The following is a 27,455-nucleotide window of genomic DNA, read 5'->3' on the forward strand; positions in this document are numbered from 1 at the left end:
TTTTTTTTCTTAGTATTTTTTTGTCTCTTCTTGTGGCCCTCACTCTCTTCCGAAACAATTAAACTGTTGAACCTAAAAACGTGTTGTCGTTGCATTTGTGGACATTCGGGCCCCAACTCAGGCCTCTCCTCCTCTTCCTCTGTCTCAGTACGTTTTTCCCCTATGTCCTTTGCCACAGGTGGCGCCGTACACCTCGAACCACGGCGGCAGCAAGGAGTGGAACGGCAACTACTGTGGGCCTCTGCGGCCGCACGCCTACATCCCTCCTATGGTGCATACGCACACCTTCGCCCACCTGCCGCACGGCAGCCCCACGCACACCTCGGCGCCCCCCCACCCGGGCCTGTCCACGCACGCCCTGCTGTCCTACCCCCCTGCCGCCGGCCCCCACCACCCCCACCCCCACCACCCGGCCATCCTGCCCCCCCGGGCCCCGCCCCTCCTGCAGCACGGCTACGGCCTCTCCCATCCGCAGGGGGGCGCCCTTGTCCACCAGGTTGCGCTGGGCATCAGCGCCCACCCGCCGCCCCACCACCACCCGCACCCGCACCACCGGATCCTCCCCTCGCCCACCATCCTCTCCCACCCCCAGCCGGGCTACGCCCCCCACCCCCACCCCTTCAAGCCTCACTTCCCCCCACACCAGCCCTACATGGCCTCGCCGGCGGCCTACACAGGCTTCCCCCTGAGCCCCACCAAGCTCAGCCACAACCCCCAGTTCTCCTACATCTGAGGGGCGGCGCGGGGCCACAGCGCCCCCTCCTGGCCAGGAGTGGCGGCGGCCAGCGGTGGGCGGCTGCGACATGGGCGTGCAGGCCCAGCGGCAGAGCACAATACGGACACTTGTGGTGACGACCACGATGATGATGATTATGGTGATGGTGATGATGATGATGATGATGATGAAGAGAACGCGGTCCAAAAGAGTTTGAACGAAAAGGTTGTTGCATCACGGAGGACTGAGGAACATTGCTGAGGAAATTGTGTGATCCCCAAATTCACGCCGAGGGTTTGGTCTGTCTGTCTGTCTGTCTGTCTGTCTGTCTGTCGGCTCGGCAACACAATCACGCCGAGCATGGAAAGCTTTACCGGGGACGGGCGAAGCGGCGCAAGATGAAGAGGAATCGAGAACATTTTCCTTTGGATTTTACCTCCCCGTCAAAGTCGTCTGTCTTTTATTTGACTCGCGTTCAGAGAATTTGAATTCTTGGAATTTTTGAATCACGCGTCGTCTCGGTTCGGGGCACCCCCCTCCCCTTTATCTCTGTTGCCTTGTAAGCGTGAGTCGCGCTCGCCGGTCGGACCCTGTTTTCTAAAGCCATCCCAGTCTGTATTAACCAGGATCGAAGGCTCCTCCTCCTCCTCCTCCTCCGCCTCCACGTCTGCTGTCGGAGGCAGAGCTCATCGCCGCCTTCTTTCTCCCAGTGCCTTAAAAGAAAAAAAAAAAAAGAAAAACCAGAGTGGAAGACGTTACTTCAGGAGCTTGTAGATTGTACATTTTTTCGATGGGTTTCGCAGCACTTAACCTCGAGACTCTTGACTATGTGACGGGCTCGTCGGGAAAGACGCGACACTGCTTGTGGTTCCCTTTTGTTTTTGTTTTTTTGGATATGTTTTGACTTGAGTTTGATTTCTAACTTGGTATGGATTTACTTTAGCTAGAGGCTGCACTTTTTAGGGCTTTGACTGAATGAGCTTTTTATGTACAGAAAGAGTGATTTGATATTTTAATAATCAATTTCTATTCACTATAGTACTTAACTGATAACAGTATTGTCACTGTTTACTGTAACTGCAATACAATCTAGATTTGCCTCTGGGTTGCTGTGTTTTTATTTTTTATTTTTTTGCATTTAGGCTAGAATTGCATTAACGCGTTTTTACTTTCTAGGTTTTTGGGAGTGGCATATAGACTAAAAGATATGTAGTTTTAAGTTTGTTTGTTTTGTTTTTGTTTTTTAACTTCCGTACGCTTCTCAGTGTTTGAAATAACCTATGAACTTTACAGTATCATCGCTGGGCTATTATTGTGCGTCAGAGGTTTTGTCGGGAGCACATCCGCGTGTGGGACGAGCGCTTTGCCGACGCCCGTTTCCTCAGTCTTGCTACATTCCTTTCAGGGTGGATGCACAGCCTTGACTCGCGTAAAAAAAAAAAAAAAAAATTGCGTTTGGTGTGTATGTGTGTGTGTAGTAGCGGAGCCCGGCGTTTGACTCCGACCGGCAACCAAAGACTGCTCATCCTTCATTTCTGAAGCTCGGTCGATAGGATTTCTCTCGTCACCTCTGGCAAAACTGTTGCGTTTTTGTCACCAATGGAATATATTGTGAGATCTCTATTTGGAAAAAGGAGAAGAAGAAGAAGAAGAAGAAGAAAAAAAAGATTTGGTTGATGTTTTATTTTTATGAGCTATGTCTGGCAAATTGTATATGGAATGTATAGATAATAATAAGCTGCTATGATTTTCCGCCACTTCGTAGCTGTGAATTTTAGATGATTAATCTCATTCTAATCTGCGTCCTCTCTTCTGTATTGTAGTTCCAACGACTAGATACAAATAGAGGTGGGTTTTTACTTTAAAGTATACTGAATGCTATTCTCATATTCTAGTGCCTCTGTATATTAGCTTTGTTGTGTTGAAGTGATTGGAAAACTGCTGTAATGGAAGTTTTGTTTTTCTCGTTTGTTTTTTCTCGTTTTTTAAATTCTGTTGCTTTTTGGTGTGTGTGTGCGCGCGTGTTATTTTTTTGTGTGCGTGTGTATTTAGCATCAGTATTTCAGACGTAGGCTGGGTTCACTCTTGGATTCTGTAACCGTGTGTTGATGTATTATTGCTTTGGTTTTTTTTTTCTTTTTCCTTAGACTGTACCTGCGACTCTCTGTACTGTACAACTAGTGCCTTTCTTCAGACAAGCGGCTGACTGGCGACGTCAGACCAGTCAGAAAATTTCTAAGACAGGTTCCTGAGTGGGATCACCTCCTATGTTCACACCCCCCCAAAAAAACAAAAAAACACCACCCCCCCAAAGTTTTTTTTTTTTTTTTTTTTTTTTTTTTTTTTTTTTTTCCTAAGACTGACGTTCTGGTCTGAAACCAATCGTATTTGTTTTCTTTTTTTTTTTTTCCTTCGAAATCCTAAGAAAATACAAATCAGGGAATGTTTTATCGCGCTCATGGAGAACACCGTGCAGTACTCGCAAAACACAATAGGGCCTGAACGTACGCAAATGCAAAGCTTTATCCCCACAACCTGAATGTATTTGTGGAAGACGAGACGTTTTTTTGAGTTCGCCGATGATCGACGGTAGTTGTTGCGTTCCTGATGGCTACACACAGCGCTTTCCTTTTTATTTTATTTTTTGGTGTCATTTGGATTTGTTTGATACTACTTATTATGCAGCTATTACCATAGGTAAACGTAATCACGTGGTGTAGTCAGGGGGCTCCGTCAAAAATGCTTTATTCATCAATCATGCTCTTAAAAGTTTTTAGGTCCAAAGCTGTCCCGTTTATATCTGTGTAAGCCCGCGGCTGCCACTGTGGCAAAAAAAAGAAGAAGAAAAAAAAAAATACCGAGTGTATTTTCCTCAAGAGCTTTTGGAAATCGTTTTTGTTGAAGCTGTTAATTTATTAAAGAATCATAGTCGGTGGCAATGGGAAGCCATCATTATTTCACTTTCATCAATCAGCTGATTATTCTTATTCATGACTGGCTGACAGTCAAACGGATGTTTTTTTTTTTTTTCTTCCATTGAAATCTTTCACAAAGCACAAAGTCTTGCTCCCTTCTGTTTAAAAAGCGACGGTCCAAAGACTCTTCGTTCACTGCGATAAATGACAAAGCCGAGCTGTAAATCACACTTCACTTCACTTCAGAATGCTGGAACCAGCAGATCTTTGGCTCGTGCGCTGCCAAAAAAAAAAAAAAAACCCAATGACGTTCGTAATTAATCATCGAAATTTCTCAAAGTCGGCAGCTTATCTTCCGCTCAACTAATAAATCCGATTGTGGCAGCTAGCTGGGGGGAAAAAAACAAAAGAAAACAGAAAATGATCAGAAATGGCCTGTTTCAAGGTGATAGAAGACAAGTCGAGGGTTGTTGTTTTTTTTTTGTCACGGTGGCAGTATTACACGGCCGGTCTCATCTACTTTATGCTTCGAGTTGTAATAGTTTTGACTATATCGCTTGTAACGGTGAGTGTATTTTGTTGTACTTGTCTAACATGCTACCGTGCTGACCGTACGTAGGCCAACGGGAGCACGCACACTGTCGCGCGAACCTCAGCGTCGTACCTGGTTGGTGTTTTGTGACGACGCGACGACGCGTTCTTCTGCCTTGATGGAGAGCGACCTGTTGATTCATTAGCCTCTCCCCCTTTTGTTTGGGTTGGTTTCTGTCAGCACAGCCTTCTGCGATGAGATGAAACTCACTGGCCACCTTTGCGATGTCCCCTGTCGACATCGTCCCACCTCTGGGTTCAAAAGCGCGTAGCGGCCCCACAAAGTTCACCGGAGGGTCTCGCAGTCCCCGCACCCGAGGACTCGTGACCAGTCTGAACGTTAGAGTGAGAGTTCTTCTCGCTGTTGCTCTTTACGAAAGATCTTTTTTTTTTTTTTTTTTTTTTTTTTGCGATAAGCTGAAACCAGCTCTGGTTTGTGTACGTCAGTATTTTACAGATTGGGACTTGAAATAATCGAAATCAACCCCTTAATAATGAGCATCGGTGTGGAGCATCTCGTTTGGGTCCTCGTTTGGGGCTGAGAATCAAAATACATTGACACCTAAGACACATTTTAAGGTCGATTTTTATACGACATACAATCTAATAATCAGGTTGACATTTATTGTATTTAGACACAAATATGTAGACATGATTGCTAAATTGAAACTGTTACTGTACTAAATATGTGTAGGTCTTTGTGACGATATGATTTTGTATTTGATTTTATTTCTTAAATGCTACACTAGTTTGACATGTAGCAACTGCACTGTGCAATATACAACAAGATGAGGACTGGGGAAAAAAGTTAATTGTTTGGATGTAATGATGTGTCTTCTTAAAGTTTGCAGTCCCACCCCCTCTCCTCCCCCCTTTTTAGTTCTCAGTGAGTTTCGTGTGACCAAGCCTTATGTACTTTGTCACAAAAAGCGGGTTCCTTCTTGGTGACTCTTTACTAGTGAGTGTCAAATTATGAATTGATGGTGTTCTATGTCAAGATTCACTTTGAATTAAAAAGATCTTTTGCTTCAATAAGTGTTGTCTGGGTTCATGCACTTATAAGAATTATGATGATGATGATGATGATACATTTAATTTATAACGCACATCTAACAGTGATATAAGTGTAGGAGTATGATCTAAGAGCACATTTCCATTACAAGATTTTTTTTTTTGGCAAGACGAGTTCAACCACGTGTTCGATAATGTCGGTACAGAAGTGTGCAAAACAAAAACATCATGTGGATTGACGAGGTTCAGGTCTGGAAACGTGAAATAAAGATATTTAAAAAACGTATTTATATTATTTTGTTAGCATTTAAAAAAAAAACAAAGACTGAAATATATTGTTTTGATGGTTAACTTTGCACTGAGTATTTTGATACTTTAAATTTTCAAGTGTTTTTGGTTTTATTTTACACTTACTGTGTTAATGTGTTGCGAAATTTTAACTCCAGGTACGTGGTACGGTTGAGCACAGGCATCTCCACCAGGTGGCAGTCTAACCAGCTAAAATATATGGAACCCACTGCATGCGATCGTGTCACGCTGAATATGGCTGATCAATAATTCAGTAACCTGTCTTTTGCCTCTGTATTATGATTTGTGATGACGCGTACTTTATTGACAAGCTCAACAGAATGTATAGGCAGCCACAACCATTGAATTTTAGTCGTAACAAGATTTTGCTTAAGGTTAATTACTGCTGTGTGCTGGAGGGGTTATCCCCTCGGTTCATCCCTGACATTTAAGCAAACGACAGGGCGGAACCATTTCTGTAAAAGGTCCTGATCCATGATCCCGCTGTCTTAATGTCAGGGGGGGGAGAACAAGGTCGTAAAGGTGCCCTCTTTAGATGTCAGATTAAACCTGATGATGCGCCCTTTAGGGTTCTTCTCCAGAGGACAACAAAAACCTGCTAAGTACCCTCGGGTTGCCTTTCCAGTGGATTGAGCGCGATTGAGTTCACACCGAGATGCCCCTCAATTCAGCAAATTGTGGCCATGGCCTCCTGGTTGCCCCTTCAGTGGAGCGCTGTTTAGGACCTTCCAATCGAGTAAGAGTGATCGGGTGGTCAGGGTTGGGACAAGGCTCATCTGATATGAAGGATTATGTTTGCCCTCAATCGGTATAGATAAATCCAGTCCCGTTGCAGTCTGAGGTGTCTCTCACTCAGCAGCACAAACATATTTTTGTTTCTGAGCAGATGAATCCAAAGGTGGTAAATACAACAAGCACTAATGTCAAGATGTAGAGCTTTTTTTTTTTTTTTTTTAATCACATTGCTGGTGTTGGTATGTGAACAAACTGCTGGTCATGATGTGGAGGCTTGTCTTGACACGCCATCTGCAATAGAGGTGGTGAATTATCGATCGCTGGTTGTTTCAAAGAGTCAAAACTATTAAAGGTCAGGCTACCAGGAGAATGGCAAGGACGGAAGCAACTTTCTGCTTTCAAATTTTACGTGTGAGGCCTGCAACCAAAGTTGAATTTACGGTGCTCCCAGCATCTGGGAACGCTCATAAACGTGATACACAGCGCCAACTACTCTGCAAACCTATGCTGCGGCCTGTTATGAATAATAATTTTGGGATGTGATGTTGCACCCTTATCTTCATTTGTTATTTCATAATTAGCTGTGAGAGTGACTCTAATAAGGAATTACCGTGCTGCAGTCGACAGCTTATAACCTTGCTCTTGTAATATAATGTATTTTTTAAGCACTGCTCATCAAGTTGTGGCTTTTCTGTCTTTTTTTTGGCACGGCCATCGCATCTGCTTCACGCTTGCTTGTGCATGTGAACTAAGCGGCCTTTACTACTCTTATAACTAATATCATATCAATGTTTTTCTTGCATTTTGTCTATTGTAATTGTTGAATAACTCTCATGTACTGTATTTGTTGACTGTTGTTTAGATTAAACTTAAAAAAAAAAAAAAAAAAAAAAGAGAAGAAGAAGAGCAAACTAACTAAGTGAAGTGGAACAACAACAAAAGGGTTTTCTAAATGTCATGGCAGGCTCAAACCAATTCACACTGGGAGAACGTTGAGCTCTTCAAACTAAACCCAATGTCGTGTTTCTTTCCAAATTTGAAATGTCCACCGCTCCCTGAGGGGGCCGCCTGACTCCAGCTGAACGCCTGAACGCATGTAGACCAGAGCGGCTTCTTTGGCTCTCTAATCGAACCGCAGACACTGCCCACTGTCGTGGAGTGCTACAAGCGATGTTCTGTTCTCTCGCGTTTCCGGTCTGGGGACAGAGTGAATACTGGCCCCCGCATGAGCACACTGTTCCAGAAATGTTCACTATAATTACACCGAATGCGCAGTTCGTTTCTACCTGCTCGTCGCGGAGCTCCGTCAAGTCACAAAGCATTTTAGCTAACCGGAAGTGGAGCAACTCTCTTCTGTGAAAGACTATTAGCGCCGTAAAAACTCAACTATAATACAATATAATAAATATAATAATAACAATAGACTGGTAATATAGTCAATAGACGGAAACTTGCTTGTTGTTTTACTATAAAACATTGATTTCGGCTCATTTTAAAGGAAAAGTAGAGTTTACTTCAACAACAAAAGGTATACCAAGCACTACATTGACTGACTGGATCGATACGAGTAGACTTAGTTTGAATTGATGCTTCACTTGGAATTTATTTTTTAACATAACAACAAATTTGTTTGAGGCAATTTCAATAGATAAAGTATGTCATCTTTAAAATATGCAGTCTACGTCAGTCAACCTGAGCTTGCACTTTCCCAAACAAAACTGAGCAGTGTTTGGTAATTGAGTGTACAAGCCCAGTGTTTTTCAACCAATGCGCTGCCACACGCTAGTGTACCATGAAACAATGTCAGGTGTGCCGTGAAGAATTATCCAATTTCCCTTAAGTTTTTTTTTTAAAGATTTATTTAGATATCTTCTTTCATTCATTTTCATTAATTACTTTCATTTCATTGGTCTTAAAACATTCCATTGTTGATTGACTGTGTTTTACAAGGAACTTAAGCCTATTTTCCTCCCAGGCCCAGGTTTCATACTGAGTGAGTATAATAAATGAAGAGACTGTATTGTTATATATTGTTCTATATTATATTGTTTGGTAGTGTGCCATGGGACTTTTTCCAATGTAAACAAAGGCTGCGCTCGCTCACTAGTATCCAAACTGAACCTACAAATGTACAGACAAATCGAAAGGCGTTTATTTCGAAATGAAACAACGAGGTGTTTCCGGTGCTGTAGCGGCGCACTGATGCGGCTGTCAGCGGTGATGGAGAGCAGCGCGCTGCGGTCGCAGTAGGAACGTCAGACACGGTAGGACGGCGCGACTACACAGCGATACACATCCAGAGAGACGCGCGAAGAAAACAAAACAAAAATAATCATTTTTTTTTTTGTGTGTGTGTGTGTGTGTGTGTGTGCGCGCGCGCGCGCGTTTTTTTTTGATTTTTTTTTAAATATTCTTTTGTGTCCACATCCACAGCAGCCTCCAAGCAGGCTCATGGAGAGCGGAGCCCCGCTTGTCCGCACCGGTGGCACGTTGATCGGATGCCTTTCACCACCACCACCACAGCAGCAGCAGCAGCAGCAGCGCCCTTAGATGCTCTCCGCTCGGGATTAATTGGTTTGGACCAATGGCTCCCAAACATGCGCTCCTCTCCAGCAGCAACAGCAGCTCCAGCCCCGGACTCGGACTCGGACCCGGAGGAATAAACAAGGGGGGAGACGGCCGCTGCTCACCGTGGCTCCTCGGCGCGGGGATGGTGGCCGCCTGTACGCCGAGGAACGTGAAGGGAGCGCGGGCTCCGAGAGGGACACCCGCACGGTGTTTTGTGGCCGTGAGCGCGGTGCTGATGCTGATGCTACTGATGCTGCAGAGCTGCCTGGCCGCCGCCGACGGTAAGACACACGGCTGCCTTGTTTACCTTCAACCTGTGTGAAGGGTCGTTTACGCCTCACCGTCAGATGACATTTATCGCCGTTAAAGGGTTCAGCATTGTTCTGTTGATGATCATTTTACGCACTGGGTGATTTGAAACGTAACGAGTTGTTGGGTGAATGCGCGATAAACAGCGACTGGAGCGCAGCGAGTCATTTTTGACGCGCTCTAAGCGGCACGTCGTCGGTGTGTTTCCGATGTCAATGCACAGCTTTTGTTTGTTTTTCTCCCCCCCCCCCCGGCCCCTCTCAGTCGGTGCGATCAGTCGTTTCCTCCGTGCGAGTGGCCCCGGGTTGATTCCGAAAAGAAAACAACCGACGCCGCGCGCGTCTCTCCCAACCCAGCGCACGGAAGCGGCCCCCGCGGCGCGCCGAAGCGCTGCGCTGCGCTTCGACGCGCCGCAGATCGAGCCCTCCTTCAACCGCGACCGCGTCCCCTTGTCATATGGGAAGTTTTTGTGTTCATTCAGAGAAGCTACTCGACGAGCCCTCAGGTCACCAACCTCGACGAGGGTCCATCGGGGGACGTTTCATTGCCTGGATGGGCTAAATAATTCACAGTCAGTGTCCTCGCAGCCGCTCCAGGAAAAACAGGAAATAGCAGCAAAGAGGGTTTTTCTCTCCCCCCCCCTCCTCTCCCTCCTCTCCCTCCTCTCCCTTCTTCTTACACATTTCAATCATATTGCTTTGACAACAGCACTGACCGAGGACGCATTTTGCACTTTAGTAACCCCACGTTCAGATGATGTGACATGACAACAGCATCCCATTTTAGTACTGCTTGGCATAATTCACTCTTTTCCCTCCACTACCTGACTCCCCCTTCTTTAACTACTGTAATAATATTTTTCTTAGGCTGCAAGAAAGCAAACTCACTGCGAATGACATGAATACATCAGTGTTATTTTTAGGATTTTCATTTAAGTGTCAAGGTCCCCCCCCCCCCCCCCCCCACACACACACACACTGTCTTGTGGTTTAATAAGCCTTGAGCAAATAATATCATAATATAGTAAAAAGCAACCAAGTTCAAAGGAATAAGTGAACACAGCTGCTACACCTATTCATTTTTTCAAAAGCCAAGGGCAGACTTGCCTCATGGTGGGTAGCAGTTTACAAAGGGTCAAAGAGCTGAACAAAATAAAAGCACACTGAATAAATCAGCAGAAATCTTTCTCCACGCTGCATCTGTCAAGGAGAAAGATTCTGCTGAAATTCAGATTTATTACACCAATCCACATGTGAACGGGGCAATGAGGGTGACATTTGGAAATTCTAAATGTCAAATGTCTCTTCTCCTTTCAGGGATAATGACTCCATATTAACCCAGGGTGTTTTCCTGTACGTGATGTGGAGCTGCTGAGTGCATAAAAAAGTAATAATGAACCGTCGTAACAATAGCAAAACAGTGAAAGCAACCGGGAAAATGTGACAAATGTGCTGGTGCAAGTGAGAAAGAAAGCCCTTTATGCATGCAATGCATGCATATGTATATAACAATAAAATGCAGTTTGGAAACAAACAATGGTTTAAGTCTTGCGCCTCACTCACTCATTCGTCTAGCTGTACTACAATGACGACAAGTCACAATGAACATCTACTGAAATGACATCATGTGTATCTTTCCCGTGACCCTAACCTTGGGAAGAAGCGGGTATAGAAAATGAATGAATGAATGAACGTATCTTTAAATAAAATGAGGATCAGATACTTCATTGCCATTCACGCATGTTAAAAAGAAACAAAATGTAAAGGTTTTCTCAGAACAAATTGCCATTTATTTCCAACTTAATACTGACAACAGTTTGGTACTTTTGGCACTTTAGTTTGCCGGCAGTATTTCACAGTTAAAGGCAATAAAATACCTTGAACGCCTATAGTGTCAAAAGCCTGAGGAGCACTTCATCACTATCAGTGCAGTGCTCTCTCTCTCTCTCTTTTTTTTTTATTTATTATCCTCTCACATTGGAGCCTAATGAAATCCTGCCCCGTCTTACTAAAACATGCCACCATTACTCAGTTCCTCGCATTAGCATAATAACAGATGACCGCGGCCCCGGCGATTAGCTCAAATTTCTTAAATGGATGTCTGTGCGTTTGGCTCATGTTTTTTCGGAAGGAGAGCAGAGAAACCGGAGAGGGTTGCCAGAGAATGTGGGAAAAAAAAAAATACAGATCTGTGTGCCCTGCCTCCCTATTTAGATCAGAGTAAATCGCCCACTCGCGCTCCACATATCCTTTTATATGAAACTGCTTGTCCTCTGCTTTTTCCAAGCGTGGCTGAAGGAGATTTGACTTTCCCCTCACCTGGTGACTTAAGCATGCGGCTGCTGCGGTTCTTTGATCAAAAGTAACCAAAAACAAAAACACTCCCCTGTTGTATTTTGGTTATCTCCACCACCTCTATTTTTTTTTTTTTACCAAAAGCCGCGCTTTCGCCGGTGTGTCTGATTGATGTGCGTACGAGTGTGAATGGTCTTGCGGGCGCTCGCAGAGTGTGAGCGAGTATTTGTAGGTGCTTCCCTTTAATGGGCCCGCAGAGATCTTCATCCTCAGTCAACAGTTGAGATCTATTGGTCCGCGTTACCATGGGAACAGATCAGCAGCGAGTACTTCTCTGGCGTGCGCCCCGTGTTTGTCAGTCAGGCACTGAAATAACGTATCTGAGTGAGTGCCGGGTCTTCTCCCGAATAACAGTCGGTCAGCAATGAAACACTGGGCAGCGCGGTGGGGCTTGGTGGGGCCGCTCGACTACCCCCTCTGGTTGCAGCCGGTGCTGTTTCTTCACAAGTGAACATGATGCGCGCATGTGACCCCTCTCTCACTTCTACTTCACACACTTGGAGTTAAAAGAGCAGCATTCATTTTAGCAAATTAGAGGCAGCGCCAGTGTCCAGAGCACCCTGGGGATGGTGCGAAGATTAAAAGATTGGACCGCAGCCAGCCACTAATTTGTCCGAAATTAACGAGAGCATGTGGCAAGACAGTGGACAGTGTCTTGTCTTTTGATATCTGCTTATAATTATATGAAAATGGGCAGTTACAGCAGAGCTGCAGCTCCCGTGTTTAGTTGGGGAGGTCTGCGTGGCTCGGATGAGAGCAAACGCAAAGGGGTCCAGTAACCATCAACAATAACGGACGTATGAAGTAAATGTGTTGGAATTATTCCATATAGACTATTTTGCTTCCAAGTAGAACAACAGTGCGACGCTGAATTTGACTCTTTGCAAAGACAGATGGAAAGGAACTAAAGCATGAAGCAAAAACAACCCCCCAGCATTTCTGTTTTTTTTTAATGTCAAAATGTCACAGCCTTCTCATAAAGCTGCTGAAAATGCACCGCTTGGGCAAATCTCATAAACAACAGCCAGTTGTTTTCTAGCTGTTGTTTTCTTCTTGTTTTACTTCTTCCTCTTGGTCTCCTTTGGATTTTGAAAAAAGTGCGGACATGCAGCAGTATATTGCTTCGGCCAGAGCCTAAATTATGCTAACTACTTATCCAAACATAAGCTCGCCTAAAAATGACTTTGAATGAAGCTCCTTTGGGAAAATGGTTGTGGGTTCGATTTCCGGGTCGCCTGCCTTTCTGTGCGGATTCTGCACGTTAGTGTGGATTGTTGTTTGTCTCCATGTGATAAATTGTTGACAGGGTCCAGGGTGCAACCCTGGATCGAGACTGCTAGGATAAGCAGTGATAGATAGATGGATAAGTGAGATTTCAGAATGGAGTTGTGACGATGGAAAAGAAAATCAATCTTTTTATTGCAACACACACAGTCGTCAGGTATTTTTTCCCTTTTTTTTCGTATTTGGATTCCCTGGTTTGGAAGTGTTTGATTATGGTTCCGTATAATTTGCTTTTTCACAAAAGCAACACTCTTCTCTTCGGGCCATGGCAAAAATAAATAAATAAATAAATAATCAAAGGCTTTGAAAGTGCATTTAAATAACCCCCCTTGGCAAACCTTGTCACATTTCAACAGTTATGGTTTAATGGATGATGATTTTTCGCTGGCAGCCCTATAAGCATGGATGATTAATTTATTTGACGCTGTCTTGTCTTTTTGCCTCAATGAAAACAGATGTCGGGCGTTTAAAAAACACAGGAGTTCTACATTTTCTGGAGTTGACACGTGAAGTTTTTTCGTACATACTTAAATACATCAGTCTCCTGTGAGACACAGGGAAAACACTTGACAGCTGAATGATCCTGTTTCAACTAGGCTGTGGACGTGTTTGGGTCTATAGCAAAAAAATAGAATGAAATAATAATTTCAATGTGAAAACCAGTCATGAATGTTTCTCACTTGTGTTTCAAGATGACAGCAAAACAAACCAAAAAGTTTCACCACAAGGGGAAGCATTGCAGCGTTGTTTTTTTTTTTGGGTAGTGGAGGTTTCAAATCAGAGAATCCGATAAACTGCCTGATTCGGTCAGCATTGTGTGGACCAGTGAAGAATTGACTTGTACTACCACACTGAGAAATTCTCTCCTTCACTCCAGCTTCTCCCGCTGTCGTTGATCAAAGTTGATCAATGGGGTCTGATTAGAGACGTTGTGGTCTGGAATCCTGTCCGTCCCTCCTCCGCAGATCTGATCTGTGGCTCTGGGCCTCCTGCACAATCTGATTAAGACAGTTTACTGTCTTTACCGCCCCAACAAAAAAAGTTTCAAGTGACGTTTCTTATCCGAGATAAACCAGAATTGCTGTCAAGAGGAAAGACGGGAATTGTGCATTCGGCCAGAAATGGCAAGTCAGATGTTGCATTTGACTGTGACGCTGTGGTTGCTCAGAATGGGTTTGCTTGCAGGTGACTGTTTATTTATTTATACACTAACCGTTGAAGTTCATTTACAGGCAAAACTACCAGCTGTTTCAGATTCAATGGCAAAAAAAAAAATGTTGCGTAATTTTTGTTATGGAGTTTTATTAGCTGTGAAAAAACAAATTTGCACTCCTCTGCATATCTGGATTCTCAGCAGGTTTGACTCATCACTGCAGCCAGTCGCACTGGGTCCATAGTGCGTTTAAGCACCAAGCTTGTGTATAATGCATGCCAGCTGTCAAAATGTGAGGCTTCTGGGAAGCCTGATGATGGATGACAGATGAGAACGCTTGCCGCGTTTACAACCTGCTCTATTTAATGTCAGCCGCTTGGCGCCGCTCAGTTCATCGGTTCAGAAAAGCCTCGTCAGGCTGAACCATCAGCAGCAACGCTCGCTCCCTCTGCCACGTCTTCTTCCGAGCGGCGAAGCAAACGGCGTCCCGGCGATTTGTTCCGAGAGCTTCCCGGAGCGGTTCACAGTTCACTTCTGCTCAATCGATCTCGTGTCGTGTCGTGTTTCTCCACGACGTATTGGAGGGGATCCGTCGCCAATCATCGGAGGATACGGCAGCGAGGGCGGTAAAAGCCAAGTTATGTTTTCGCCCCTTTCAAATGGAAACGTTTAGCATCTGAGGCGGACGGTTCAGCAGGTTCCGTCCCCTGGACACAGAAAACGGACAAGGCAGCTGTCCAAAAGTGTGCTCATATCAGTCATTGAAGCTATTGCCACAAACATTCAACTTTGACTTGGGTACCGAACTCGCAGCACCGACTGAAATGCTCCAATTCCACTGAATGTTGAAAAATGAATCAACTTTCGGTGCCAAATTCCCAAATACCCAAGAAAGTAAATCTCTGCATCTGCGAGCCAATTATCATTTGGCATCAAGATCTGAAGTCGCTGCCGGCTAGCTTTGACATTATAGAGGCGTGAACCGAAGACACTTGCAAACTTGATTATGTTAGAGTGAAAATTAGCGCCATGCCAAACATTAAACTGCGTCTTCACTTCATTAAGGTGGATCAAAAATAAAGCAAGATGCAACATTTGTGCCAAGGATGTTGGATGAATACAACAAACCTGATTTGGAGGAGATCCTGATTTGAATCACCGGTAAAATGCGAAAAGTTTTGTGCTGTAATGACAATGCATTTCGATTGTTCTTCAAATGGGTTTGAAAACACCTGCTATCAAACAAAGTATCTCTTTGGAACCGGTATCGAAACCAAGGTATCGGAATTGGCATCACATCAAAAAATCTCAAATGACACCAAGAACCTATACGCTAGTTCAGTTCCGTTACACCCTACATCTGATGTGTAATCATCGTTAAAAAAAAAAAACCTGTGTAATTTATTGGATTTTTAAGTGTGAATTGGCCCAACCCGGTCATGAATAGTCAATCCATTCTCAGCTCGTGTAAATTTCCCACAGACTGTTAAAGTGAAAGATGGGACGAAATATTTCAGATGATTGAGTGTCGGTGTCCCGTGCAGCCGCCTGAGGTTCGCGCTGGCTGGTTACCTCATCCTCGCTCTCCACACTCTCCGGTACATTTCATCAAGTTGAGTGACACGAGTCGGAGCAGCACCCTGACTTGAGAGGGAGGCCCAGAGTGCGATCGATGCTGATTAAAGTTTCATACCGCGCCTTTATTTCACGCCGGCCGCTGGTCCGCACACACCCGGCCGTCCTTCTTTCTTCGTGTCACCGAGGGAACTGAGGGCAGTCGGAGGTGTGGCCGCACATCAGAGGGGGAGAGACGACCTGCCTGGAAGTGATCCAAGGCTGCGACCGAGCGGAAGGTGCTACAGCTGGGGCCTTCACCTTCACCCTTCACCGCCAACAAGTGATATCATCGCGTTGGGGGGGGGGGGGGGGGGGGGGGGATGCGATGAATTGAAAGCGATAGACTGCAATCATTGCTTGAGTGTTCAAAGTGCTTTTGACAGAGTATCAAATCCAGGCAAGGAGGGTCATCAGCTGTCAACTGACATACTACCGAGCACTATTATTGTGATGTTTTAATTTTGTCCCATGAAAGGCTTTCCCCCACTCAATATACGAATAAAAAACACCCAGATTCAATAGAAATCTCGCACTTAACTGGTAAAAAGACAGAAATGTACCATTCCTCTTTGGTTGCAAAACCAACAGCGGCCCTAAAATTTTGTTGTTGTCGTTGTTGTCCCGCCCACCTTACTACCAAGCCGTTATTGGCCAATACACCCCTCACTCTGAAACTAAGACACACAGCTTGGCCTTCAGCTGGACTGATGAGGTCCAAACCAACGGATGAGCCACTTAACTTCATAGATTCTGATTGGACACTGAACATGTTTTCAGGATGGCGACGCTTTCATTACTGGCGTGAATCTGACAGTTGGGCCACGTAGATGAGAGAAATTGTATTTAATGTTTTAAATTCGGATGAATTTTTAAAAAATAATCTATGTTTTTTTCATGTAATACTCCTGTTTTTTGGGCTCGAAAATGTCTCGGCCTTGGACGTGGAGGTTTTCTTCATCAGATCCGTACCACCGCCTGGACTTCACCACCCCCTCCGCTTGCGTCTCCCTCCAAATTCATACAGCGAAGGCTTTTTTAATTAAACAAAAACCTCTGCTAATGACGACGGCGTTTCATAATAGATTGCTCATCCTCCATTTTGTCGCGCCGGCGCTGTCGGCGCAGTTTACCGTATCTGTCGCTAACGGCACATCTGTACTTCAGAGACTTCGGTTCCCCTTCAGCTGCCGGGAAAAGAGAGAAAAAAAAAAAAAGGCCTCGCGATGATGCCTGCCTGCCTGCCTGCCTGCCTGCCGCCGCGCTGGGTGTCTTTACTGGCAGGCGCCGCCTCTGCTCCGCTCTGCTCGCTGTTGCCGGGCAGAAACGCACGAGGAGGAAGGACGGCCGGCTCTCCTGGCGCCGTGATTTTGTTCCCCTTGCGATGTTCTGGCTTCTCCGAGGAGTCTTTATCTGAGCCGCTCCTCGTGTCACTTGTCTCCCCGTCACTTCTGACTTTGGCTGCTTTGGCCGCGCGTCGAGGAGGATAACCGTCGCTGGGACGCGTGCGTGTGTCGCACGGGGGGGGGATATAGGACGAGACTGGGGAGTCGGGGGAGAAGATGTAGGGGGAGAGAGTTTCATATGCAGAGTATCATGAATATTTCCACGGCTCGCACATTCAATTCTTCATGCATGGCCTGGCCTTCTGACAAATCACACGGGGTCGACAGAAGCTCCTCTTGGATAAATTGCCCCCCCCCCCTCATATAATGCCAATTACCCACACTTTGTATTTCTCTAATCTGCCGGAGCTCTTTCTCTTCCCCGCCGTGTGTTTTCCAGGGGGGTGGGGGTGGGGGGGTTAATTATTTTCTGCGCCTCGCCTCTGCACGAGAACACGAGAGCACTTCACACGTCCGGAGCTCACTCGCACGATGCCTTCGTCGTGCGATGCTCGGTTTCCCGAGAGCGGACGGCTTCGTTGGCGCAGAAGTCTGGAGAGGTTTCTCTCTTTTTTTTTTTTTTGTAATCTCCTTCTCCTCAACGGTGCTGCCAAACGTGTGCGGAGACGCGGCTTCCGTGCAGGTTGCCGTGGACATCTGCACGAGCGAGTTGCCGCCGCCTCCTCCAGATGTTCGTGAGCTTGCATGAAAGACGCTGCGTATCGCTTGAAATGAGGCCAGTCGCCAGCCAGGTCACACACACAACTCTCACCTTCCTCACTGTTGAGATACACAGTAGTGGTCTCGGCCCTGAGGATTGATATTATTCTGAAATGCTGATGTTTTGTGGCAGTAAACATGCTTTCTACTTGCATCAAGCCCTATAAGGCAATGACTGTTCTAAATTCTAAATTTTAACAGGGTTTTTCTCTCTATCATTGACGCTCGCGATACCTGCGTTTATTTCAAATATTAATCATTGCTTCTTCTTTCTTCTTTCTGCTTGGGCGTAACGATGAAACATAATGACGATCCCTATTGTCGTTACAAAATTCCAAGGCAACCTTACATGCGGTAACGTAGAACTGCGCTGCAGGTGAAATGGTGCACATCGTTCTTGGCCGTATTGTGTAACACGTACGTGCGTAGCTGACGTCTTCTCCGCCGCCAGAATTGCTGCAAGGGTGCGTGAGGGACAATACGTTCATTTATCATTTATCACTTTTTGTAAATAATAAAAAAGTGAGTGATGGCTGGGTTCCATTTAGCTGCAGGGAGGGTCCTGCCACCAGTCACGCCGATTCACCGTCGCAAAGTCGTCGTGACTGAGCGTGACGTAAAGGGACGCGTCGCTGTTTTAAGTGACCCCCTTTGTCGGTGCCGATAAAGGAATGTAAATTCACAGAGGTCAAATCATCTCAAAGGATCTCCGGGCTGTATTTTTTAGTAGAGGAGAAAATATTTTCTCCACTGTGTTGTTTGAGAAACCAGCCGTAAAAATTGAATTGCTTTAACACGTCCATATCCATCTCAATACATAACGTCTGGGAAGGGGTTGCGTCAATCTTACTCATATGGCTGTTGGGATTACAGCCATAGATGAATTTGCCAAAATGTTGAACAATCCCTTTAATATGTATTACGTAATCATATGTGTCTGATTGTTACAATCACACAGCTGTGTGCTCAGGAATTATGGCCATACCTTACAATGATTAGACAAGTAATTTGGCTTCTTCTGTTGATGAATAGTACAATAAATAATTGCATGACATTGACAGTGAAATAGGTCAAGCTTGTGGCTCTGTGCGATGGTTTAAAAAGCATCACAATGACTGAATGATGATTCGCACAGATGCCATGAATTATGTTCATTTAATTTAAAGCTGTATAGCAGTTGGACCTAAGCCACTCTAAGCAACGTCACAAGCAAATAGCTTTAATAGCGATGGAACAAACTGCCAAAACTTCAAATCAAAAATGGCCGTCTTAGTTTCCTGCTGAAGCAAAACTATATAAAGAAATATAATAAGAAATTTGGAAAGGGGCGAAAAAAAAAAAAAAAAAAATCAATGTTCATTTGCGGATTAGTTCACTTTTCTGGAGTTCGGTCGCGACTGAAAGAGCTGAAAGAAGTGTGACCCCGAATAATGATGGGATTTTCATGAGGTGGTGGAGAAGCCTCAGCCGGCGCCGGCAACAAATAATATCTCAGGAATGATGGAGGGCACACTCTGTCCTCGGTAATAACAACTCCAGAGATGGAGTGTCGGCTCTGGGATTGGAAATTTCCCCCGCCGGATGTGTGACGTTTGAACAGCAACCCGGGAGAGCTTCACATCCTGATTGGTTAAATATGAAGTGAAGAGGCGACGGGGTCTCAAATGTGGTAAACGCTGACACGGTGAGGAGGGAAAAAACAAGCCCAGAGGGAGCGACATGTCTTCTTCGCTCCATTAGATTTATGGAAACAATGTGTGAAATGTGTAGCGTTCACTTCGGTGACGGCGCTGTTGTCACTGTCAGTGCCAGTGTCACGGTCACTTTTGTCATCCTAGGCTGTGTAGGTGCCGTGTTCAAAAAAGCAGAAACTTGAAAGTGGGCATTCAGAAATGCTTGGAAAGAATAATTACTTCTCAAAGTAAGTCTCTGAAATGCCCTTCATTGTCCAGGACTTAACATCGTCTACTTTCTTCATCCATTCTCATGCTAACCTGACTCGCCGTGTACAACATTTCCCCAAACGCATCCATTTATTATCCAAATCCAGTTGGGAGAGAGTCTATACAAATGTTGGAAAGGGATAAGCCCAATGAAAAAGCGAGAAAAACTTTAATAAACCTTGTTCCTGTCAGCAACAGGTCAAGGCTTTTTGCCAAGCAGTGATAGACTACAGTACTAAACTGTATTTGCTGCTGAAGTAAATGATACGCATATTTTTCCAGCAGGCAAAAACCCTTTTGTTATTTCTTTGAAATGTTTTCTCTTTTTAAATACTACCTTAGTCTGATAAACTGGGGCTACTGCAGTATCGGCGCTAATCTCTTTAGCATCATTTTGGTGTTCTTCTCGTTTCACAGCCGAGCTGACCTCTCTTGTAAATCCTGCTCTGCCCTCGTCACCGGCTGGTTATGCAACAGTGATACCATCATTTTTCAAGGGAGGCGACTGCATCGCAGAGTTGTTTCCTCGTTCCTGTGAGGTGTGTTTTGTGGTCATCCTCTGAAATGCACTATTAAATTTGATTTGCCCCCCCTTTTTTTTTAAAGAACAAAAATGACTGGGATAAAAATCTTTTGTTTGGGTCCTTTTGTCCCTCCGCGTACCCAGAAGAGCTCGTTTTCAGCTGCCAAACGGGGCAACGACAGACGGCTGAGATTTATTTTTACTCTCCGTCTAAAACTGAAAGAAGGAGAAGAGGGGGAGGTAAGCGAGGGACAGAATAAAAATTTAATCGGCCCCTGCTTCTTAAGGGTTGACTGCGAGGGGTGGAGGATTTATAGCTGCTTGGCCTCCCCTCCTACAACTCACTGTGTGTCGCTGAGCTGCTCACCTCCCCGCTTCCCTCCGCCACCGCGTGAGCCCGCCTGTCCAGGGATTCTTTATTTCCGAGGGGCTGTTAGGTCACGGATTTAGTTTTATAGCTGTGTGTGCACCAGAAACCACTTTGTTGTCTTTCACAATTGCGGCGCATTGTTTTTGTCCCGGTGAACATATGAATAAGTAAATAAGCCCGACAGGTGCTTGTCCCGCCTCCCTGAATACCCGTGCTAGGCAGGGCTGCAGTGCAGGGGCGAGTGCAGTACTTGCTTGGCCTTGTGTGGCCTCCCGCCGGTACAAGACACAGAATGACTTTATGTGAAGTCTGACATGGTGGCCGCCGTGAGTGACGAAAAAGTTGCATGGTCCGGCCATGAAATACACTGCTGCCCATGTAGTTGGAATAATTTTGTTCACACACTCAGTCCTCTGTTTATTCATTCCTATATATGTGTGTATATACACGTATATATGTATGTATGTACATACACATACATACATCTAGTATATACAAACTAAAAATATGTCTAAATACTTATATATGTATATATTTATATATATGTTTTTGTATATATGTCTATATGTATGTGTGTGTGTGTGTGTGTGTGTGTGTGTATATATACATATATATATGTATATATACATATATATACGTATATATGTATGTACATATGTATATATATATATATATCAATCAATTAATCATCAACCAGGGTTTATTTCTAAGCTCGAAATCCCATCCAGAGGGGTCTCAAAATGCTTTGCACAATCAAAACAGGAAACCACCAGATCAGCAGCTCCACTCAGGAGCTCCTCAGTGACGCTAATGATCCACGGAAGGCCATATTTTAGCTATTGCAAACACGCCACGGGTTAATGGAGAGGAAGTGATCTGCTGGGCTGGAACAGGCTGTGTGAACTTCAGCGTGCATTAGACCGCGCTCACCCCGACCTCCTCGTGCTCCCGCTCCACGTCGCTTCGTGATGCACGATCTTTCCACTGAAAGGATCATCTGAATGTGATTGATTCTCACAATATTTGCAGCTGCTGTATTGCCAGATTAGTATAAAGTCGCTTGACTTTTTTTTTTTTAAATCACTCGACAAGCTTGCGCTCATTGCTTCATGCCTCCTCAGTTTCCATAGCGACGTTAGAAATACCCTCGTTTTGTCACGAAAATATGAAAACGCACATAGACAGCTACCGTGACCCCAGTCAGGATTTTTGGCTGTCAGCCTGCTCGTTCGGCCCACGTAAATAGCAGCCACCATCTGAGCACCTTCCAAAGACCATTCACTCGCGCCGCCACGCTTTTGGACGGCGGACAAACAGCAGTATTCATAAATCAATTTGTGCAGGCACGGCGGTCCGACTGCAATACGGTTTGAGCTGATGCGGGTTAAAGGTACAGTGTGTAAAACTCTGCCATCTTGCGGTCAGATTTTAGATTGCAGCGATGATTCGCTCACCCTCCCTCTCCCAAGCTTTGCCAGTGAACTACAGTGGCCTGCACACTCAAATCTCATCTACTTTCTTCTTTGTTTGTTTATTTGAGGACGCGAGCAGTCAGCCTATATATGAAACGCACTGTCAGACGGCAGTGCTTCCTCGATGTATATTCTTACTATACAGGACCTTTAAAATTCACAGTCAATTAAGTAAATCAATTTCCTTGTTTACGACCTGCATGCCGGCCCGACGTTCCGTCACTCACTTGAACAGAACAATTTCTTGCTGTATGAACAGAAAAAAATTGTTTGATCAAAGTCAGGCCACAACATTCATGACTATGCATAATCACGCAGGGACCTAGTTTGGGTGTTGGGTGGCCGTGAGCTGCTCGGCAGCCCACATTAAATTGTTAGTCAGCGGCAAAAAAAAAAAAAAATCCGAGTTTGTGTTCAGCTAAAGTGCTGCAGACGACTTGAGATTGTCGCTCGCGTCTGCAGACTTCAGAGGTGCGCCGCCGCGTCTTCCTACCAGCCCGATTTTTTCGCCTCCCAGACGGTTACGTAACGTGGGACTAATTAGCGCGGGCCCTGTATTCTCTTTATTGTGGTTAAGGGAAGAAAAAAAAAAGAAGAGGAAACTGCGGAGACTTTCATCAACATCTCCGTCTTCTTCGTCGTCGTCTCAGCAGCAGCTCTGCGGGGGAGGGCGGCGTCTCACGCAGCAGGAGTCGGTTGAGGGATAACGAAGACTTAATCGGATCAACGGCTGCCGTCCGTGTGATGTGCTTCCGCCATATGTGTCTTATAAACCACACGCACGCACACACACGCACACACACACACACACACACACACACACACACACACACACACACACATGTGACACCTCAGGGGACGAAGCAAGGGCAAAAAACAAGCTCACACTCCTGGTTTGTGCACAAAGTCACATGGCCTTCTTTCCGGAGCCGTTGTTTTATTTTTTTTTTTTGCATATGCACGAGTGTAAAATCAATATTGCTGCACGCAATATTAAAAATCATCAGTCAAAGAGCTCCAGCGGGCCGTCAGGATTAACGCTCCCTCGTCAAGTGTGCGCGGATGTGACGGCGCGATGCGGTTTGTTTAGAGGGCACACTTGAGTTAATAGGAAATCAGAAGAGAATTACAGCTCTGAGCTTCATTCCCTATTTCTGATGCGTGAGGGCTGCGCTGGTTTCTTTGCACGGTGTTTGTTTGTTGCATGCATTTTTAAAAAAAAAAAAAATTTTTTAAAGGAAAGATAGCGCCAAGCAGCTGGCAGGCACGCTGTGTGAAAACCCGACCTGAAGTGGGCTGATTACAAACACACAACAGACACTTTTCACACATGTGAGTTAACGTAGCAAAAAAAACATAATGGTGAGACCGAGCCGTAGTCTCCAATCTCGCAGACCAGAACAGACCAGTAACCTAATGCAGCACCGCAATCCAGTACGCAAACCTGGACATTTTGATTTTACCAAGCAATGCACACCCACATTTGATGGTATATTGCTACTAAGCATATTATTCAATGCAATTTGAATAATGTGAAGGTGTTACGCAATGAGATTAATTACACTTTGCCACCGATTATCGTGCAGTTTAGCATCTTACGGCTGGGGCTTCATAGCCCATGACTCATTGTAATAGTTTCCTGTAGAAACACAGGGCAGTTGTATAGAAACTTAAAATGATGAATCCACATACTAAAAAAAACACATTGCATTCAGGATTCAGCCGTTTCCTCCGTTCAGTCCACCATCATTGGATGACACCAACAGGGAAAAGACTGTAAAGTGAATTTGTTGAGCCTCCAGTTTCCATTTCCGACTTTGTAAAAACATTTTTTTTTAAAATCACTTTATTTTTTTTTCAGTTGTCAAAATCCTACAAATGTGAGAAAAAGAACAGAACATCTTTTATTTATGGACCGAAAAGCTTTTCATACATCCTTCATTATATCCCCTCTCTTTGGAGACAAAGTTTAAGAACCCCCCTTGGGTGAGGGGAAATCGAGGCCCTCAGACTATTTTATTACGGCCGTCGCGGCAATCGTCGTAGATTCAATAAAGCTGGGCTGAATTCACCCCCAGTGACAGACATCCGCTCCAGAAAGAGACTCCACTTACGCTGATGGCTACTAACTCCCCATCTGACCCGAAAAAAACTCCCCCAACAACAGCTGCTGCTGTTGGCCATCGTGCGGATGCAGAGAACCACTAAAAGCTGATCCAAGACACTTTTGGTCGTCTGGTGACGCATGCAAGACACTGGAAAGTGTCTATAAATTTTTCTGAAGGCATCAAAGTCAGTAAGAAGCTGGGAGTCACTCAGTTCGTATTTGCTGTTATGTAACAGTATGTTTTTAAAAGCAATTTTAATGAAGGCCCTCTCTAAAAATTTGAACAATGTTAATTTTTGATAAACCGATCTCGGCTACCATCTCCTGTTAATGCAATAACGCTTAAAGACTCTATGAAAATAGGGAGAGAAACAACTTCACTTTATCAGGAATCTAAAGACAAATCACAGACTAAATTCCTTTGCCAAGTTCTTCTTGGCATCTCCTGAGGAACAATACAAAAAAAAAAAAAAAAAAAAGCTCCACTAGTTGAGGAAAAGTTTTTTCACAGAGCTAAAGAATACTAAAACACAACACCAACCTCAGCCACGGCCAGTTCAAGCAGCTGCTGTCTGGCATCAGCTACAGAAATATCTGCTGCTTTTTCCTCAAGCAGTGCCACTACTTAATTCCTCCTACACCCTCAGCAGAGTTTTTGTATTCTTTTTAACTTTAATATTCAGCTGAAGGAACAACAACTCGCTGTACAAGTGCATATTAAAGTGTGCTGAATAAAAACTCACTGGTTCAGTATAATCTGTAAGGATACAGTAAAAAAAAAAACCTGTAAAAGTACAATGACTGTCTTTATATTTTACATTTAATAATGCACCGGCAGGACAGAAAAATGTGGGTAAGATAGACTGACAGCAATATATCATTCCTGAAAGCTTATATTAAATCTAAATAACATTATTTGAGTAGCACTTAAACATGTGCGCTGTTAACGTTTAAGCCCCCCTGCCCAACTCTGTCCACACTATATTCTACTTTCACGGCTGAGGAAGGAGAATTTACCAACCCAGCAGCCTGATTGGACAATTGACAAAGTTCTGCCTCTTCTATTTTAAACACAATTTTTTTTTTTTTTTTTTTCCACGTTTTGTGCATGTTGGTTTAGAAAGCTGAAACTGAAAGTTAAACCTCCTCGGGGTTTGCTTGAAACTTTAGAGATGCATCTTTTTTCTGACTCCTCAACTCCACTGGTTTTGCTTCAATAGTTGCTTTGTGAATCCTCTGGGATTTTGGTGTTGGGGGGGAAAAGAAATGTACTGACCCATGACGCCCACGGACTCTTGTATTGTCTTCTTCGAGGGCAATTTTTTTTTTTTCCCTCACCAGTTCATTAGAAACGTAATGTGTCTCCGTGTGCGGCAAGTTTAATTTCCCAGCATTTCGAACAGAATTCTCCTTGAATTAATACCCTGTTTACACGCTCTTAATTCGGTGTTATTCTTAAAAATCCTCCCCCTGCTGGCACTGTGATAGATTGCGTGTCAGTGAGTGCCAGGTGGCATCGCCGTCGTATTGGTGCGCGCAACTAAATTTCGTCACGTCATCACGACGTTCTGCAGCAGCATTCCTGTTGAAATCCCAAAGTGTCAGATGCCTTTGCTGTTACTTGAGCAACACTGAAAAGGCCACGGCGCTTTACGGCCATGGAAAAGGCCTTGGCAATATTCGTCCATAAAAAAAACACGCGCACATCTCTGCAGTGAACCGTCGTCATCTGTCATCATAACGTTTTGGTCACGCAAGCGGAGCCCCAGCAGCACCAGGTCGGCTGTGGGAAATGAAGCGAGAGATGGGATCGGAACTGGTGTGTGTGTGTGTGTGTGTGTGTGTGTGTGTGTGTGTTGGATGTGCATATTTTCTTACGTGTTTTCTTGTGCTTCATGTTTCTTTGTATGTGTGTGTGTGTGTGTGTGTGTGTGTGTGTGTGTGTGTGTGTGTCACTCAAAGTTATTCTGTTTTGTGTACTCACAAGGATTATGCCTGGGTAGCATTGTCTCCATCTAGTCATGGGTGGATGCGCGTTATTGTGTGTGTGTGTCTGAATAATAGATCAAGGCAGATGATGTAATAGTTTTTGTTCCCCCTGGTGCCACTCCTCATGAGCTAAAAGCATGAGTTTAATAATATGACGATGATGATGAATGAAATAATAGCCTCATTATTTAAAGTGCGGTGTCAGGAATGGGAACCTTTGTCCCACATTTGATTTTGATCACGACGCCTTAATTCAGCAATCACGTTTCCCATCGGTGCATAGAGGCTGCATCAGGGCTGGGGGCGACGCAATCAGTCAGTGTTGCAACAAAGCCGTGTCACCCAGTGAGAGGAGCTTCCGGTGCTCTTCTTCATTCTGCTAATAAGCCGTGCAATTCCTACGACTGCTGTATCCAAGCGGCCTCCCCCTGGGCACTTAGGCATGGCAGGCTCAAGTAGTGACCAATTGTTTTTGTCTCAGCTTAACCTTTCCCCATCCAGTTGAATTTCAACACGTATTAAACATGCTTGTAGAAATTGAGGTTGGCAAGATGGATGAGTGACCTTTGGTCGTTGAGCGATTCTGTTGCCGTGGGGGGGTGGTTGGGGTCAAAATGTGTGCAACACTGGCCAGTGTGTCCCACCGGGCTTTAGTTTGCGCTCTCTGCACGTCTGCACTCCCCGACTGGCAGAGGATTATTGCATATTAGATAACGGCGCTAATCAATTGACCTCTGCCGCTCCCGTTTTCGGCAGCGGCGTGAGTAACAGCTCTCTAATGACGGAGGGCGCATGATGACTTTCTGCGGGGCCATAGATGGGTTTCTAGCAGTGGCGCTAATGAAATGGACGTGTCTGGATTTTTCAGTGGAACGAAAGAGAGGGCACCTCCGGCTCCGGGTCGGCCAGTTCTACGCGCACAGGTTGATCATCGATGGCGAGCGTCTCCCTTGCCAAAGAAAGCTCGTATCATCCGCTGTTGTTGCCGTGTAATCTGAGGTTGTGTTGTCGTCGGAGTGAGGCCCCTTCGTGTTGCGCTAGTGTTCGCTAACGTGAAATTAAAATTGCTGGTAATGTGTGGAACAAGGATTAAAGCCAATCACATTGGCAGGCAGCACCCCGAGCCTTCACACCTCTATGTGTGTGTGTGTGTGTGTGTGTGTGTGTGTGTGTGTGTGTGTGAAGGAGTGACAAAGCGAGCAAAATCACGGATGCCTGAATGTCTGAACCGAGACTCCTCAAATAGAATTGAATGTAGCGAAACGCTAAATTGTTAAAAAGCCAATTTTGCTCCATTGACACGATGAGTAACTGCAGGCCTTCGTTGCAGGCCTTCTCCATATTGATTGTGTTTAAACTTGCATCAACTAGACTAGACCTCAACTAGA

The 27,455-nt window shown here is 44.9% G+C and overlaps 2 protein-coding genes across 7 annotated transcripts in view; both read left to right on the forward strand.

Moving 5' to 3' along the window:
- LOC142899335 (homeodomain-interacting protein kinase 3-like) overlaps window positions 1–5,256 on the forward strand; it is a 33,183-nt gene extending 27,927 nt beyond the window's left edge. Inside the window, exon 18 of the mRNA XM_076042877.1 lies at window positions 179–5,256. Within this exon, the coding sequence (XP_075898992.1) occupies window positions 179–733 (555 nt within the window). The 3' untranslated portion in view covers window positions 734–5,256. The remainder of the gene's footprint in view (window positions 1–178) is intronic.
- Window positions 5,257–7,452: 2,196 nt separating this feature from the next.
- The window catches only part of kiaa1549la (KIAA1549-like a), an 89,785-nt gene continuing 69,782 nt past the window's right edge, over window positions 7,453–27,455 (forward strand). For 2 of the 6 annotated variants that reach the window (XM_076042768.1, XM_076042772.1), the window contains exons 1-2: window positions 7,458–7,804; window positions 8,710–9,125. In XM_076042768.1, coding sequence (XP_075898883.1) covers window positions 8,861–9,125 — 265 coding nt within the window. In that variant the 5' untranslated portion in view covers window positions 7,458–7,804; window positions 8,710–8,860. Of the gene's footprint in view, window positions 7,805–8,403; window positions 8,541–8,709; window positions 9,126–27,455 lie in introns of those variants that run through there. The other 4 variants (XM_076042774.1, XM_076042773.1, XM_076042770.1 and 1 more) reach the window with 4 other exon arrangements.

Source organism: Nelusetta ayraudi, unplaced genomic scaffold, assembly GCF_046127955.1.
Source record: "Nelusetta ayraudi isolate G7.1 ecotype Tasmania unplaced genomic scaffold, CSIRO-AGI_Nayr_v1 ptg000071l, whole genome shotgun sequence".
Taxonomy (NCBI): Eukaryota; Metazoa; Chordata; class Actinopteri; order Tetraodontiformes; family Monacanthidae; genus Nelusetta; species Nelusetta ayraudi.